The sequence below is a fragment of the Nicotiana tomentosiformis genome, chromosome 9 (assembly GCF_000390325.3).
Source record: "Nicotiana tomentosiformis chromosome 9, ASM39032v3, whole genome shotgun sequence".
Classification (NCBI taxonomy): Eukaryota; Viridiplantae; Streptophyta; class Magnoliopsida; order Solanales; family Solanaceae; genus Nicotiana; species Nicotiana tomentosiformis.
In genome coordinates this window covers 43061208-43078454 of record NC_090820.1, presented here as the reverse complement: position 1 = coordinate 43078454, position 17247 = coordinate 43061208, and the positions used below count along the sequence as shown (strand labels likewise).

General features: G+C 39.1%; 1 protein-coding gene, 1 long non-coding RNA gene and 1 other non-coding gene across 6 annotated transcripts; 1 reads left to right on the top strand and 2 right to left on the bottom strand.

Annotated features, from left to right (window-relative positions):
* Positions 1 to 651: 651 nt before the first annotated feature.
* On the top strand, positions 652 to 3089 carry LOC138899507 (uncharacterized). The gene is made up of 2 exons (XR_011411201.1): positions 652 to 787; positions 2534 to 3089. It is a non-coding gene; the product is annotated as an uncharacterized lncRNA (long non-coding RNA).
* Positions 3090 to 4434: 1345 nt separating this feature from the next.
* On the bottom strand, positions 4435 to 4541 carry LOC117276660 (small nucleolar RNA R71). Its single transcript, XR_004506931.1, has one exon. It is a non-coding gene; the product is annotated as a small nucleolar RNA R71 (small nucleolar RNA).
* Positions 4542 to 13623: 9082 nt separating this feature from the next.
* On the bottom strand, positions 13624 to 16668 carry LOC104087918 (heat shock 70 kDa protein 8). Of its 4 annotated transcripts, none has more exons than XM_070186208.1 (2): positions 16493 to 16668; positions 13624 to 15555 (listed from the first exon to the last, which is right to left on the bottom strand). In XM_070186208.1, the coding sequence occupies exon 2, from the start codon at positions 15526 to 15528 to the stop codon at positions 13807 to 13809; it is 1722 nt and encodes a 573-aa protein (XP_070042309.1). In that variant the 5' UTR covers positions 15529 to 15555; positions 16493 to 16668; the 3' UTR covers positions 13624 to 13806. The 4 variants fall into 4 exon arrangements, with proteins under 4 accessions (XP_070042309.1, XP_009590791.1, XP_070042308.1 ...); XM_009592496.4 differs by having other exon boundaries at positions 16523 to 16668; XM_070186207.1 differs by having other exon boundaries at positions 16471 to 16667.
* Between the last annotated feature and the right edge of the window lie 579 nt (positions 16669 to 17247).

Below are 17247 nucleotides of genomic sequence, written 5' to 3'. Positions count from 1 at the left end.
TCCGCTGAGCTGATAGCCTACTAAGAGGACTCTTAACCTGTCTATCAGGACCCGCGGGCCTGAAACGCAGTGTCCCCAGGTAAAAGGGATGTCACTACAAATAAAGTACCCAGTATGTAAGGCATGAAAGTAGTATATGAAAGACATGAAAGAAACATGGAGGAAAGAACTCAACATGTAATTCTGAATAGCTCTGTGAATCATGAAAAATTTATAATATCATGCATGTGCGTATAAATGTCATACCATACATATGTATATACGTACATAACATCATCAAGCCTCTAAGGGCATCCCATCATATCATCCCAGCCACTGTGGGAGAAATCATCAACGTATACCAGCTGATCATGTGGTGGTGCGCATATAACGTCATAACATTTCCCCATATCCCATATACAAATAATATACGTGTATATAACGCCATCTGATCATGGGTCAATGTACATGTATAAATGAATGCAGTGCATAATGAAGTAAGTCAGTAAGATTTCTCGGAATGTCATAAGAGCAATATGCCTTCGGATAAACTTTAGCAACTTACGCATTTTTCTGATACCCATGAACAGAAGATATAATAATAGGACACATGGGGAATCAAGAACATAGGCACTCCTAGTCCGCTGAGCTTGTAATGATGGTAGTCTTTAACATCATAACTTTGTATAAGCCAAAATTAATGAGTGACCTACCTAAACAAAAGAATTTTTAATTGTTATTGGCACATTGATTATGTTCTAGCTTCTTGCTGTGAGGTAGAGAAGGGATTGGTATGGAAAAATTTCAGGTAATTGACCTAGATCTTTACAGCTTTTAATATACTATCTCTTGGTGAGTGTGTGTATGTGTGTTTAAGAAAAATGTGGGGATTTGTTATATATTACTTTCAGGTTTTTAGATTGTTGTCGTTAGACTTATGTTAAGAGACTTCTATAGTAAACCATAAAGTTATAGGGTCATGAAAAACAAATCATGATTGAGCTTTTCTGTAGAAGCGGATTGGATATCCAATTAATATCTTATAATTGCTTAAGTTATTGCAAAAGGTTCAAGCTCTGCGTGGTAAAATGTGAAATGACTCCTCAAACTGGGAAAAACACCTATAACCAAGTCCTGTGGAGAGCCCCGAACTTGAAAAGTTTGTGATATGGTTTCGAATTATGTATCCCATCTTAAGCTGATGACTGTTATGATAAATAACTTGGTCGCTGATTTTAAACTTCTTACTGTAACTTGCTGTGAGATAAAGAACATGAACATTGCATACTTTTGAGTTCAATTGGTCTGCAATTAGATCTTTAGGTGCAAGAAATGATATCTGGTTCAGAGATTTGCTGGTATAATCTTTTGAAGTAGCAGTGGCACTGAAATGGAATGACATCCATAAATTTGATTGTTGTGTAAATGAAAACTGGTGATTTTTTATTTCAATTTTCTTTTTCTGTTACCCCATTTCAGTGTGAGAAACTTAGTGGTGAAGAGACTTGAATCTTGATCATTTCTATCCAAACATTAAGCCATCAAGTATATGTAATTTCATATGCTGTCTCATTAAGTTTTCCGATATGCAAATTTATACGATTTTATATTTTCTCCTTGAGAATCTGGTGGATATCTTGTCTCTCTGACTGGTTTGCTTGTTTAGGCCTTAACGGTGAGCTGCTGCATTTGATTTTCTCATTTTTCCTTTCTTTTACTGTCTTTTAAGGTTAGCAATGTCATCCAATGATTCCTGGAGGATAACTTTTTATCTCCAAACGTTAGATCTGTTTGTCCTGTTGCATTAGAAGTGCTGTGATTCTAGGCAGCCAACTTTACATGGAAGATTTCAGCATTTAGACTTCACAAAAATTTAATATATTAAGAAAAAAAACAGTGAAAGCTTTCAGGATTTAAATATTAAATCAATTAATCAATCAAACTAGTCGGGGTTAGCTACGTGCTTTCAACCCATAGGATAACCAGTTTGGCCAAACTTCTCCAATTCTATAAGCATTTGTTTTTTTTACAAAGTATTTTTTTTTCAAAGTTAAAGTGTTTGACCAAGTTTTTGAAAGGAAAAAAAATACCTTTGAGGAGAAGCAGAAAAAAATAATTGCTCTTCAAAAGCAGTTATTTGAAAAACACTTTTGAAAAAATACAATCTACGAGACAAGCTCATCCTTGTTGTATTCAACGAGCTCGATACACACGAAAAAGTTGTCGGTCTGTATTCATAAGTCAGCTGGACAAACTGAGATCAAATAAATCTCAGACTAATTAAGTTTATAACAACAAAAATTCAATTCCAATACTAATTATTTGTTGTTTAAGCGAATTAAGGGTTGCCGATTCTGTAATCTGTAAATCTAAATGAGCAAACTGAAACAACACAAATCTAATTGACAAAAGAACTACATACCAGGAGTTTAGCCTGATCTACTGATGTGTGGCTATAATTCCGTAGTTTCGTACATTATTTGCCTTGCATTTTATATGCTTTAATGATAAACTATACTTTAATTGTGCTTAACGGAGTCTATTTTATGTGTAGGTGAATTGGAGATGAAAGTAGAGAAAAAAGGATACTTACAAGTCGAAAACGTGCGCGGGAGCAGTTGAATAGGAGAAGTTGGTGAAGCCAGGCTTGTAGCTGGCGAGAGACCTAGCGAGGCGAGGCAGTAGGCGAGATCGAGCAGGCCTTATACCTGGCAACGCCAGGCTTGGGGCGAGGTCCAGCAGGCGTTATGCCTCGCGAGGCCAGGTCTGGGAGTGTACATTCCGAGCTTTGAAGACTTATTTCATCTCCGGGTTTGACTAGGACTTGGCCTACACATTTAGGTATTTTCCTACACATATAAATAGACCTAAATATGCCACTTTTGAGTACTTTTGCAACCGGAGGCAAGGATAGCTCGTGGAACAACCGTTGGGAGTCAGACTCATCGATTTCTATATCTCTTTATCCTTACTTTGTAATTTAATTATGCAAAATACTTTGGATATTGTGATTATGAGTAGCTAAACACATAATCTAGGGTTTTAATGGAAACTATTGGAGGATGATTTTTCTGTTACATTAATATAGATTTGCCGTAGTATTTTCTCTATTTGTTCAACTATATTATTATTATTATTGTTGTTGATTGAAGGGCCCTCAATCGACTGTGCCTATTTAGTGTGTATTGCTCGGGAGAGTATGCATATTTAGGTAGTTGTTGAACAACATCACTCCAAACGTATATGAAGGATCAATATGAAGGGTTTAAAGGTGAGATTAGGGATAACAAAACCTTGGTGCGATCCGAGTGAGCCGTAATTAATGCCAGCTAGCGTAATTCGGGAGAATATGTCTAGTAAATTATAATAATTACTCGGGAGAGAGTTAAGACAGTCAGAGTGCTCATGATCGATAGAGAAAGCTTAGGCAAATTTATAAAAAATATAGCGGAAAAGATTCCGATAATAATGGAAATCACAACCTTAGATCATTCCAATTCTTATCTACAACCCGTAGTAGTTAGTTATTAATTGTTGCACTTTTAGTTAGTAAACATCCAAATTATCACTTAAATATTTTTGAAGATTGATTGCGTGAGTTCGTGCGAGTTTAGTAGGTGTGTTTGATAGGTTAATTTCATGTGGGATTCAACTCCGTACTTATTAGCCAGAATTATTTGCAACGGCCGCTTAGACCTTTTTATAAGGCATAGTTGGACGTGATCAAATTTTGGCGTCGTTGCCGAGGAATTAACGGTATATTAATTGCAGCTAAAAGAATTGCTAGAATTCTTAGTGTAGTCGAGTTTCTTCATTTTAAACCAAATACATTAAAATTTTAACGTTTGTAGTCTTGGGTGTTACAAGTGCATGCCTAGGAACTCCTCGAGAACTGGTGAATTGTTTGAAGCATTATCAGATCATGAGAAAGTTTTAAGGCATCGAATCGTGCAAATAAGAAGGACAAACAGCAACAGAACTCAACAGAACGAATCGAACTAGACATGGATGACGTAATAGAAAATCCAAATAACAGAAATAATGCGAATAACCCAAACAATCAGGGTGTGGCGCCTCTTGTGCCAGAAGCAGCCTTGTATGATTGGGCACAACCCACTGCCGAATATTTGGCAACCGCATTTGCAGTCCCTCAAATACAAGCGAAATCATTTTAAATCACAAACAACATGCTACATTTGTTGCAGAACAAGGGACTGTTTTCAGGGACTTACATTGAAGATCCTCAGCAACGTCTAAAAAAATTTCCTGCCGATATGTGTCACACAAAGGCAACCTAATGTGACACCGGAAGCAATAAAGCTGTTATTGTTTTCATTTTCGGTGACGGGAGAGGCTCAGACGTGGCTCAATTCACTCCCCATAAACTCCATCACTCCTTGGGAGGAATTAGTGAAGAAATTTGTAAACAAGTTCTACCAACCCAATAAGATTGCCAAACAAATTGATGAGATATTGAGCTTCAGGTAGAGACCAACAGAAACACTACAAGAAACATGGGAGAGGTTCAAGGGTATGCTGGTTAAGTGTTCACATCATGGCATTATAGAGCAAATATTGGGGCAGAGGTTCTACATGGGATTCGCAGACAGCTTAAAGGCCAATGTTGATGCTTCAGTAGGTGGAGCATTTTTGAGCAAAACATTCAGAGAATGCAAGATCCTAATTAATAAGATGGCCCAAAACTCAGGATGGATGACAAGAGACTCTACAATCACTCTTGTAGTTCATTCAATAGCTTTGGACCCAAACAACTTCATAGCTGAAAATATGGTCACTCTAATGATGCAAATGAGTATTCTTACCAAAAATATCGATGAATCAGGCCAGAAGCAGCAGGTACACATAGTAGACGCAACTAATGGGGGCTTACGTACACCATGCATTAACCAATCATATGTTTGCTCGTGGAGTGCGGAAGGTGACAACCAACACTATCAGGAAGATATGAACTATGTAGCCAACTATGGGGGATAGAGGCAAGGTGGTCAGAATTGGGGGCAACAGAATCAACAATATAGACCGGCACAACAGCTATAAAATAACAGCAACAATCCTGGAGCTATGAGACCAGTGGGTCAAGTGGTGCCTTACCAAAGGCAACAAGGTTACAACCAGCAAAATCAGCAGTTGGCTTATCAACAACCTCAACAACAATAGATTGTGAGACAAGATGATGGGTTCACTGAACTTAAGGGAATGCTGGACAGCAACAACATAATGTTGCAACAACTGATTCGGTCCTCTGGAAAAATGCAAGAGAGAGTAAACTCACATGAATCAACGATAAAGGGTATTGAGGTTCAATTAGGACAGATTTCTATGGCTCTAAACAATCGTCCCCAAGGTACGTTACCTGCAGATACAAAAATCAATCCAAAATATCATGGCCTAAAACAACTTATGGCAGTGAGTCTACGAAATGGTAGAGACCTAGATCTGGAGCAAGAGATTGCTCGCGAAAGCTGACCTACTGAAACACTTGTGCCAGTACCCATTGAGATCGATGATTTAATAGGGCTAACTGAGGTGACGGTACAACATGCACAAGAGAGCACAAACAAAGAAAAAGAGGTTGCTAAAGAGACTGAGGTAGCACAAGAAACGATAGTAGAAGCAGTGCCTGAGCAAGAAAAAACTCAAATCACAGGAAAGAAGCGACCTCCAGCACCATTCCCGCAGAGATTAGCAAAATATCATAAGGACGAGCAATATAAGAAATTCATGGAGATGTTGAAACAAATACAGGTAAACATTCCACTGATTGATGCGTTGCGAGAGATGCCTGGGTATGCCAAAATGATGAAAGATTTAATATCTCGGAAATTCGACTTCCAAGACCTGTCCACTGTTACATTGACACAGACCTGTAGTGCAGTCGTGACAAGACCCATAGCTGAGAAGTTATCAGACCTAGGGAGCTTCACAATCCCATGCACGATAGGAAGCTATGCTTTTGCTAAAGCATTGTGTGATTTAGGGGCAAGCATAAACTTGATGCCCTTGGCTATCTACAAAACTTGATGCCCACGTCCATGTTACTACATCTAGCCGACCGGACAGTGAAGAGGCCTTCTAGTATCCTTGATGATGTATTAGTCCAGGTTGGGAAGTTTGTGTTCCCAGCAGATTTTATCATTCTAGACTGTCGGGTTGACGAGAAGATTCCCATAATTTTGGGAAGACCATTCTTGGCCACTGGAGAGTTTTAATTGACTTTGAAATTGGAGAGCTAAAATTGAGACTTCAACGCGCAGAAATCTACGCGGCGACCAAGTGGATTTGCTAACTGCTCTCTGATAGAAGCCGTGGATGTAATTTTGGAGGAGGAAGATGAGACCTTGAATGCTAAAGACCCTCTAGCAGCCCGTCTCTTGAACTTAGATGAGGTAAATGGAGAGGATTTGGCGGAGAGGGTGCTGGCTCTTGAAGGCCAAGGGTTTTGGAAAAGAGAGCTCGAATTTGAGCCTTTACACTTAGAAGAAAGAAAAATTCCTCCAACCAAGCCATCGATAGAAGAGCCACCAAAGTTGGAATTGAAATTGTTACCACCTCACCTCAGGTATGCTTTCTTGGGACCTAACTCAACTTTACCTGTTATTATCTCATTTGGTTTGTTAGATTTGCAGAAAGAACAGCTTTTTCACGTATTGAGTGAGTGCAAAACTACAATTGGTTGCACCATTGCAGACATTAAGGGGATCAACTCGGCCTTCTGTATGTATAAGATTCTACTGGAAGATGGCCACAAACCTTCCATAGAACATCAAAGAAGGCTGAACCCCAACATGAAGGATGTTATGAAAAAGGAAGTGATAAAGTGGTTAGATACGAGGATAATTTTCCCCATCTCCGACATAAACTGGATCAGCCCAGTCCAATGTGTGCCTAAGAAAGGTGGGATGACTGTAGTGCAAAATGTGAACAATGAGTTGATATCAACAAGAACAGTCACGGGATGTCGAATTTGTATGGATTACAGAATATTAAACAAGGCCACTCGAAAAGACCACTTTCCCTTGCCGTTCATTGATCAAATGGTAGATAGATTGGCCGGGAAGTCCTACTTTTGCTTTCTGGATGGATACTCGGGGTATAATCAAATCTCCATTGCCCAGGAAGATAGAGAGAAAACATTATTCACCTGTCCATATGGCGTTTACGCCTTCCGGAGGATGTCGTTCGGCCTATGCAATGCACCTTCCACATTTCAAAGGTGCATGGTGGCCATCTTCCCGGATATGGTAGAGGACATCATGGAGATCTTTATGGATGATTTCTCGGTGGTGGGAGACTCATTCAATGATTGCCTAATGAATTTGAAAAGAGTGATGAAAAGATGTGTCGAGACTAATCTGTTGCTCAATTGGGAAAAGTGCCATTTCATGGTACAGGAAGGTATAGTCTTGGGGCACCTAATGTGGAGTAAGGGTATTGAGGTAGATCGTGCAAAGGTTGATGTGATCGAAAAGCTTCCACCACCCACTTCCGTCAAAGAAATAAGAAGTTTTCTTGTCCATGCTGAGTTCTATAGACGGTTTATAAAAGAGTTTTCCAAAATTGCTAACCCCTTATGTAAATTGCTTGAAAACGATCACCCTTTTGTGTTCTCTGCTGACTGCAGGGTGGCTTTTGAGGAATTGAAGAAGCGGCTGGTGACAACACCTATCATAGTTGCTCCTGACTGGGAGCAACCATTTGAGATGATGTGTGACGCAAGTGATTATGTTGTGGGAGCAGTACTTGGGCAGCTCAAAGACAAAGTCATGCATCCAATATATTACGCAAGTAGAACTTTGAGTGGTGCAAAACTAAATTACACAGTGACCAAGAAGGAGATGCTAGTAGTGGTGTTAGCATTTGACAAATTCAGGTCATACCAGATAGGATCGAAGGTAATTATTTATACTGACCATGCTGCTCTCAGGTACCTAATTGATAAGAAGGAGTCAAAGTCGCGCCTGATTCGATGGTTGCTACTGCTGCAAGAATTTGACTTGGAAATCCGTGACCGAAAGGGAACAGAGAACCAAGTGGATGATCACTTGTCTAGGCTGGAAGGAGCCGAAAATAAGGTTGAGGGGGAAGAGATTGTGGAGACTTTCCCGGATGAACAACTACTAGCCACGAGCCTTGAGGTAGCACCATGGTATGCAAACATTGCAAACTACCTGGCAAGCGGTATTGTTCCTTATGACCTTTCCTCTGTTCAAAAGAAAAAGTTCTTTCGTGACTGTCACATGTATTATTGGGATGAACCTTATCTGTTCAGGATTTGTGTTGATAACATGATCCGGAGATGTATCCCCGAAATAGACCATGAAGAATATATTCACCCGATTTGGCATTCCAAGGGCAATAATCAGTGACGGAGGTACTCATTTCTGTAATCGAGCCTTCACAAAGTTGTTAGAAAAGTGTGAGATACGCCATAAGGTTACCACCCCATATCATACACAGACTAGTGGGCAAGTGGAAGTTTCGAACAGAGAAATAAAGAGTGTTTTGACAAAGACTGTGAATGCTACAAGAACGGATTGGGCGAGAAAGTTAGATGATGCACTCTGGGCCTATCGTACCGCTTTTAAAACTCCGATCGGTATGTCGCCGTACAAATTAGTTTTTGGGAAGGCGTGTCACTTACCAGTGGATTTTGGAGCCTAGAGCTTTGTGGGCATTGAGGCAGCTAAATCTTGATATAGTAGTTGCCGGCACAAGTAGAGTCACAGAGTTGCACGAGCTTGATGAGTTTCGCTACCACGCTTTTGAGAGCACAAGACCATACAAGGAGAGAATGAAGATGATGCATGACAATAATATTCTTGATCGGAGTTTTAGACCCGGAGATATGGTATTGCTATACGATTCAAGATTGAGGTTATTTCTGGGCAAATTAAAGTCAAGATGGTCAGGACCATTTTGTGTGGTAGAGATTCACCCCATTGGTGCCATAGAGATTGCTGCGGAAAATGACTCCCGCACGTTCAGAGTCAATGGGCACATGTTAAAACATTATTTGGGCATGGATGACACGAAAGTAGTGTCGGTGACTCATTTGCTAGAGCCACCAAGGTTAAGCGAGCCTTAAGTGCAATCTCCTGCATCGTGTCGCGACATTAAATCAGGCGCTTCATGGGAGGCAACCCATTGTAATGTTGTAATGTTGTAATGTTGTATTCGTCGTGCCGTGATATTAAATAAGACGCTCATTGGGAGGCAACCCAATTCGTAATTGATTTTTAGTGTAGTTATAATTTTTCTTTTCGTTTTTAGGTACTAACAAGTTTTCAGGTGATTAAGCGGCGCATGAAGAAGACCAAGCGAGGAAGGGGCATTCAAGATTTGGGGTTGAGCTATGTATTCAAGAACACATGGGACATTAATCTCAATCTAGTTCGAGAATTCTATGCAGGGTTTGATCCGCAGAATATTGAACAGCTGGTGCCGATTCGTGGACGATTGATAGATTTTTTTAGCCACAGCCATATGTAACTTTTTAGGTGCTCTGGATGTTCCTGTGGAGCCATTGGACCACTTCATTCGCCAGCCTACATATAGAGAGATGAGACACACGCTTTGTCGTGTCGATTCTACGGCAGCATAGGTCCGGGATAAGAAAACAAATCGGCACAAGAGGTTCCCCAGGAAGAAGATGAGGGCGGATGCTCAAGTGTGGCTTAAACTGATAAATGCACCGTGAAATCATGACATGCTCATTAGCCGTGAGAGGACCTGTGCGCTCTACTTCCTCATGACGGGTCAAAGGGTGAATGTGGGTCATCTGATCCGCTACCGGATGTCTTTAGTCAGAACGAGTAAGAAGGTCGATCGAATGCCATTTGCCAAATTTTTTAACTTAATTCTTAAGAAACGAGGAGGTTGCGGAGGAGCCAGAGTTTGACCACACCAACGATCAGCCCCTACATCAAACGGACATCACTAGTCTCCGGCTGAAAGAAGAGATTTCCATGAAATCTTTGATAGGTGCCGAGCGCAATGCTCGTGATGATAGTTTTATGGCCCATCTCTATGGGATGATGGATTTGCAGCTGAGGATAGGGGGTCAGTTGGCCACATCTGAAGAAAGGACCTTATTGGAGCAGTGGTACCCACTCAATGCTCATACCCAACAGCTGGTTGGGGTAGGTGATGGCTACAGACTCCCCGGTGATGAATACCTGAGCAGCCTGAGGCCGAGCCGGAGCAGTCAGATGATGAGGACGATGATGATGATGGGGAAGAAGCGCATGATGAAGAGTGGAGAGCCTCAAAGGATGAGGACGTAGTTTGATCAGGGAGTTTCCTTGCACCCTACTCATTTTTCTTGTTTTGTCAATTTGTGCATGCACTGAGGATAATGCATGATCTAAGTGTGGGGTGGGGACTTGTAGAAATTTCTTGTAGTTGCTTGTTTTTGTTGTTTTAGTAAGTGTCGTTTTCGTTAGATAATTGTTTTAGTTATTTGTTTTAGTGAATTAGTTTTAGTGATTTTGTTTTTGTTATTTATTTTGGTTAGAAAAAAATAATATATATATATATATATATATATATATATATATATATATATATATATATAAATCGGACTCTTCCCGACGATGGATCTCCTAGACAGTTTTCTTGAGGGAAGCAAATCTAGAGAAAAATACCAATTTTTTTTTAGGTAGTGTAGTAATTCCCTCTTGGTTTTTCTTTGGGTCGTGGTTCTTTTTCAAGGGTTTTTACTTGAACCGGATAGAGTTAGTTTTAATATTATGAGTAGGAACCACGAGGCTATGCATTTAATGGAAGCAATATCTCTTAGCTTTGTTATGCCTTGAGAATAGTTAGTACTACGGTTGTGACGCTTAGGCTCGGTTTTTGACTCTAGTATAAGTACCTTAAATCGTAGATTCTTAATTTTTCTTAACTTCTTTGACTGGAGTGTCGTGGTAAAACCAATCCTGAGTGAATTATGTGCCATGTCTGTGTGAGATTTGTATGTATTCTGAGCATTGCATTTGATGTCTAGAACTTGCCCTGTGTGTGTGCAAAGCGAAATAGTAGTCTTGTTCAGTCTTAGAAGTGATATAGGCGTTTCTTTGTTAAACCAGATATATATAGTTTACCCACCTAAAAGTTATGTATCGTAGTTAACCCCTTTGAGCCTATAATCATGTTTCTTTGGTAACCATATTACAAGCCGTACCCCTTTGTTTGAATCGACCATATATTCGAACCTTGTCACCTCTCATGAGCACTTGAATTGTGATGAAGTATGAAAAAGTTAAAGTGTGGGGTGGTGGGTTGGCTTTTGAGTGGAACAATTGAAATAAGGAGAAATGTGCACTTTCTTGAAAAAAATAAAAGTGAAAAAAAAATGATAATAGTTGTATTGTATGAAAAATAATTCTTGATGGCGGTGGCTAGTGATATAATGGTGCTTAAAGAAGTAGGGGGTAATATAAAGTGAAGTTAAGATGGAGTTTTGGTTTGACATAAGTATGGGCTTGAATATTAAAGTGTATATATAAAAGTGCTTAAGGGAGGTGTAGTCACTTATATCCAAATGTATCCTGCCCGACCCGCAACTTACATTATAACCAATCAAAGTTCTACTTGATCTCAGACTGAATGAACTCGATTAGTAGAGTATTATACTACAGGCAAGCCTATGATGCATCATTTGTGGCATATGAATGTTATTTCTGAGAGCGAGTAATTTTTTTGCCTATCTTGAGTTCCTACGCTCTTAAAATTTATTGTATGTGGAACTGAGCTCTTTATTGGGTGAGGGCATGTGATTCATAAAGGAAAGGTAATGTCGTTGACCTCCATGTTAGAGTAAGTAAGTGAATTGTGAACAAGTCATGGTATTTGTGAGTCAAATCTTGAGGCGAGGATGTTACACCTTAGTTCTTAGACTATTTTAAATATTCTTGGTGTAATGAATTATGGGAATTGCTTAGTTAGGTTATGCCTGTAAGTGTAGTTTGATTGCGCGAGGACGCGCAATGTTTAAGTGTGGAGTATTGATGTGTGGCTATAATTTCATAGTTTCGTATATTATTTGCCTTGCATTTTATATGCTTTAATGATAAATTACACTTTAATTTTGCATAATGGAGTCTATTTTATGTGTAGGTGAATTGAAGATAAAAGTAGAGAAAAAAGGATACTTACAAGTCAAAAGCGTGCGCGGGAGCAGTTGAATAGGAGAAGTTGGCGAGATACCTAGCGACGCTAGGCTTGTAGCTTGCGAGAGACCTGGCGAGGCGAGGCAGTAGGCGAGATCGAGTAGGCCTTATACCTGGCGAGCAGGTCCACCAGGCGTTATGCCTCGCGAGGCCAGGTTTGGGCGTGCACATTCCGAGCTTTGAAGACTTATTTCGTCTTCGGGTTTGACTAGGACTTGGCCTACACTTTTAGGTCTTTTCCTACGCATATAAATAGACCTAAAAAGGCCACTTTTGAGTACTTTTGCAACCGGAGGCAAGGATAGCTCGTGGAACAACCGTTGAGAGTCAGACTCATCGATTTCTACATCTCTTTATCCTTACTTTGTAATTTAATTATGGAAAATACTTTGGATATTGTGATTATGAGTATGAGTAGCTAAACTCATACTCTAGGGTTTTTATGGAACCTATTGGAGGATGATTTTCCTGTTACGTTAATATAGATTTGCCGTAGTATTTTCTCTATTTGTTCAACTATATTATTATTGTTGCTGATTGAAGGGCCCTCAATCGACTGTGCCTATTTAGTGTGTATTACTCGGGTGAGAGTACATATTTAGGTAGTTGTTGAACAACATCACTCCTAACGTATATGAGGGATGAATACGAAGAGTTTAAAGGTGGGATTAGGGATAACGAAACCTTGGTGCGATCCGAGTGAGCCGTAATTAATGCCAGCTAGCGTAATTCGGGAGAATATGTCTAGTAAATTGTAGTAATTACTCGGAATAGAGTTACGACAGTCAGAGTGCTCATGATCGATAGAGAAAGCTTAGGCAAATTTATAGAAAACCTAGCAGAAAAGATTCCGACAATAGGGGAAATCACAACCTTAGATCATTCCAATTCTTGTCTACAATCTGTAATAGTTAGTTATTAATTATTGCACTTTCATTGCGTAATATTTAGTTAGTAAACATCAAAATTATCACTTAAATATTTCTGAAGATTGATTGCGTGAATTCATGCGAGTCTAGTAGCTGTGTTTGATAGGTTAATTCCCTGTGGGATTCGACTCCGGACTTATTAGCCAGAATATATTTGCAACGACCGCTTAGTCCTTTTTATAAGGCATAGTTGGGCGTGATCATCTACTTATAGGGAAAATGTAATTTTACAGGATCAAATCGAACAAATAACTGTCTACAACCAGTACAGATCTACAGTTTCATTATATGAATTAATTTCGAATGAGAAACAAACGCAGACATGACAACCAATTCTAGATAAACCAAAGCATTATATGAATGCCGGATTTATAAGGAATGGATTACAAGATATCAAATCTGAAACAGAACAATCAACTGGAAACGAGCCTTGCCAGATTGGACTGACCAGAAGGTACATCTCATCAAGCATTCCAGAAATATCAGAAAAAATAAACATTAATCACATGCACAATGAAGCAACATGGATAACAGTTACTATTATAACTATTATTATTATTATTATTATTCTCAAGGCACAACCAAGATTATTTTCCAGCAGATGTGAACTCGATACATATTTACAAGAAACAAGTTACCACAGTTTCTCCTTCACTACTAACAACAGCTTCAACTACCTATGTCTCTTTATCATCTATTCAGCAATCTCAATGCTGCCCTTTCTTCTTCACTGTGACCAAATCTAAAGTAGAGCCATATGCTTTATGCAGAGTTTGAGCAGACCAGGCATGTCCATCATCAACTGTAGGCATCCTAACTTCCATGAAAGGAGGAGGGCATTTCGCCCCTGGAATGATTACACCAGCAAAGACTCTCAGCACATTAGAAGCATCAATGTCCATGCACACATTAATCTCCGGTACACCTTTAGGTACGGGAGGTATTCCTGTGATCTTAAAATACCCTAAGAGATGGTTATCTTTCACAGTTTTCTTGTCACCTTCATAAACGAAGATCAATGCTTCAGCTTGGTTGTCATGGACGGTAGTGAAATTCTGTTCTTTCCTTACCGGGGTTGTGGTGTTCTGATGAATAATTGGTACAAAGTTGCTTCCATCAGCTTGAATGCCAATGCTTAAAGGAGTTGCTTGAATGGTTAACAGGTCCAAACTCCCAAAAGGATCACTAATTCCGGAAGCCACTGCTCCTTCCAGTGCTGCACCGCGTACAGCTGCCTCCAGCGGGTTCATTCCTGAATAAAACTCTTCTCTTTTGCATATACTCATCACAATATTCCGAACCTTTGGAATGTAGGAACAGCCACCAACAATTATTACATCATGTACATCTTCTGCTTCTAGTTTAGCATCACGCAAGCAACGTTTTATCAAAGTCCCACATTTCTCGAACACCTCTTTATTTACCTCTTCAAATTCTGCCCTCTCAAGAAACTTAGATATTTTTGATCCGCTTCCCAAGTCAACATCGATTGGGACACTCATTTCGGATGAGAGTTTGTGGATAGCATCCTGGGTGGCAACTCGAAGCAACCCCATTCTCTTTATTTCTTCAATCCCGTGGCTCGAGAATAAATCATCCATGTTGGGTAAGAGGTGACGCATAAGATTTTGAAGTAGATCCTCACCACCAACAGTGCTGCCGGCCAAGGCCTTGATCTGAGAAACACCTCCGGCTGTAGCTGTTAGAGCTACATCACAATACCCTGCGCCCATATTGAATATAAGAGCTATCTTCTCACTTCCGCTACCCATATTTTCATCTGCAGACTGTTGTTGCTGCTGAGCATACAACAGAGCAACTGCAGTTGGTTCAGGCATCAATCTTAGAACATGAAGCCCTGCCATGGCGCAGGCTCGTTCAATTCGGGTCAACTGGAATCGGCTAAATGAAACTGGAATTGTTAAAACCACATTCCTTACAGGACGTCTCAGTTTAACTTCAGCCATGGCTCTTAGTTCAACTAGAAAAATAGCAAGAACTTCTTCAGGAGTAGTGGACCTCCACATATTGTTCACTAGGGCAGCAATAAATGGCCTAACACCGATATCTAAAGTTTGAACCAAAAAGGGGAGGTTCTTGCTGGCGTGAACCACAGGATCTGTATCAACTCTGCCAATGAGACGTTTCATGTTGAAGATTGCAGCTCCAGACAACATATCATATTCGTGAGCCAATTCATCGCTAACACCACCAGCTGGAACCTCATCTTTGAAGGTAACATATGATCTCATCAATTTCCGATTTCTCGTGTTTCTAAGGAGCTCAACCTGAGATCCATTCCAAACTGCCACACTGCATTGAGATGTACCAATGTCAATTCCAATCGCTATCTCAGGGAAAGCAGGTGAAGTCTTTTCCTCCCCGGTTGTTTCACTGTCGGATGCCACAGTGTATGCTTGTTCAGCCATGAACACACTACACAGACTAAAGAACACCTGCAATGAAAATACATACATATCCGCTGATTAAAAAAATTGAAAAGTAATCCATTTGATACTTCGCACAAGAATAATCGGTAATATCTATCATGTTCAAGGCCCATCTCTCTTGTCCCTCACGCATACACACACACACCAAAATAAATTAGGAAATATGTATAACATGATTTTTTTTTTCTGCACTTGTGTATTCAATTACCATATGTGACTGTTTTCATTCCAAATTCTGGAAAAAGGAAAAGGGGGAAAGGAAATTGAATCAAAATACAGAAACTCAAGCAACATTCCAGAATTAATTAGTACCAAAGCGAAGAAACACGACTTCATTTGTGATTAAGTAGATTAAGGATATGGAATAACAAAAATACTTTTACCAAACCCACATGAGTTAAAGCTGAACTTTTGCACTAGACAAGCCAACATTGATGAATGAAATAATCAAACAAAATAAAATATCCATATTCATTCAGAAAGAATCATTCTTTCTTGTGATAAGTTTGAAACTAATGGATATGACAAAGAGATGGAATAATAAAGACAGTATTATCAACCCCACATGAGTAAAAACTGCAGCTTGATTAGTGACAAAATCAAACAAAGAAGATACACATGTTCATTCACAAAGCAACATGCTTTCTTGTATACCAGTAAGCTTTAAACTAAAGAGTATAAAGCAGAGATTGAAATGGAATAAATATGATAGTATTATCAACCCCACATAAGTAAAAATTGAAACTTGCAATAGACGTACCAACAGTAATGAATTAAGCAACCAAACAAAGAGAAGTAGAGAACTACATATTCATTGTGAAAGAACAGCTCTTTCTTCACTTGTGATAAGTTTTAAAGTAAAGGGTATCTATTAAAATCAAAGAAAGCTCAAGAAAATGCACAATATAATAATATTATTACCACACAAGGTAGAAGAACTCACTGTTTAAGCAGAGAGAGAGTGGAGACTTACTTATAGAGAGCAGAATATTGGTAATTTGGTACTATGGGGGAGCAGAGTAAGTGGAGAAAAAGAGAAGATAATACAGAAAGTGCTGAGCAAATGAAAGAGAGCGCCAGAAACTTCTAATATCTAATACTCCTAGAAAGAAGACTGAATGAAGCGCCGAACATGTTCTAGAGAGACAGAGAAGGGTCATGAGAGACTTCCAGGGTCGGGTCAGGTCGGTTCTGCTTAACCCGTTATAATTGAGAACTAGGGGAATTATCATGTTGTGGTTCTTTAAAGCCCGTTTGGACATTAGAAATTTTTTTCTTTTTTTCAAAATATTTTCACGTTTTTTTGAAATTGTATTTTGAAAATTTTCAAAAATTTAAAAAGCTCCAAAAAGTTATTTTTTAAAATTTTCACTCAAATCATCCACAAAACTTCAAAAACAACCCAAAATTATATTCATGTCCAAACACAATTCTAAATTTCAAATACCATTTTCACTTGAAAAATAATTTTCCCCATTTTAGAATTTTACAATTCTTATGTCCAAACGCCCACTTATAATCTTTACAGCACTTTTGACTTCATGCCATTTAATTATTTTTGGCCAATCTAAATTTTTACTAATAATACACACAAAATTTTAAAACCTAGGAAAAAAAAGATTTTTTCCAATGGGTAGGATTATAATTCGTAAAAAAGAGGTAAAATACAAATTTGAGGTGACTGGTCTGGAGTTAAAA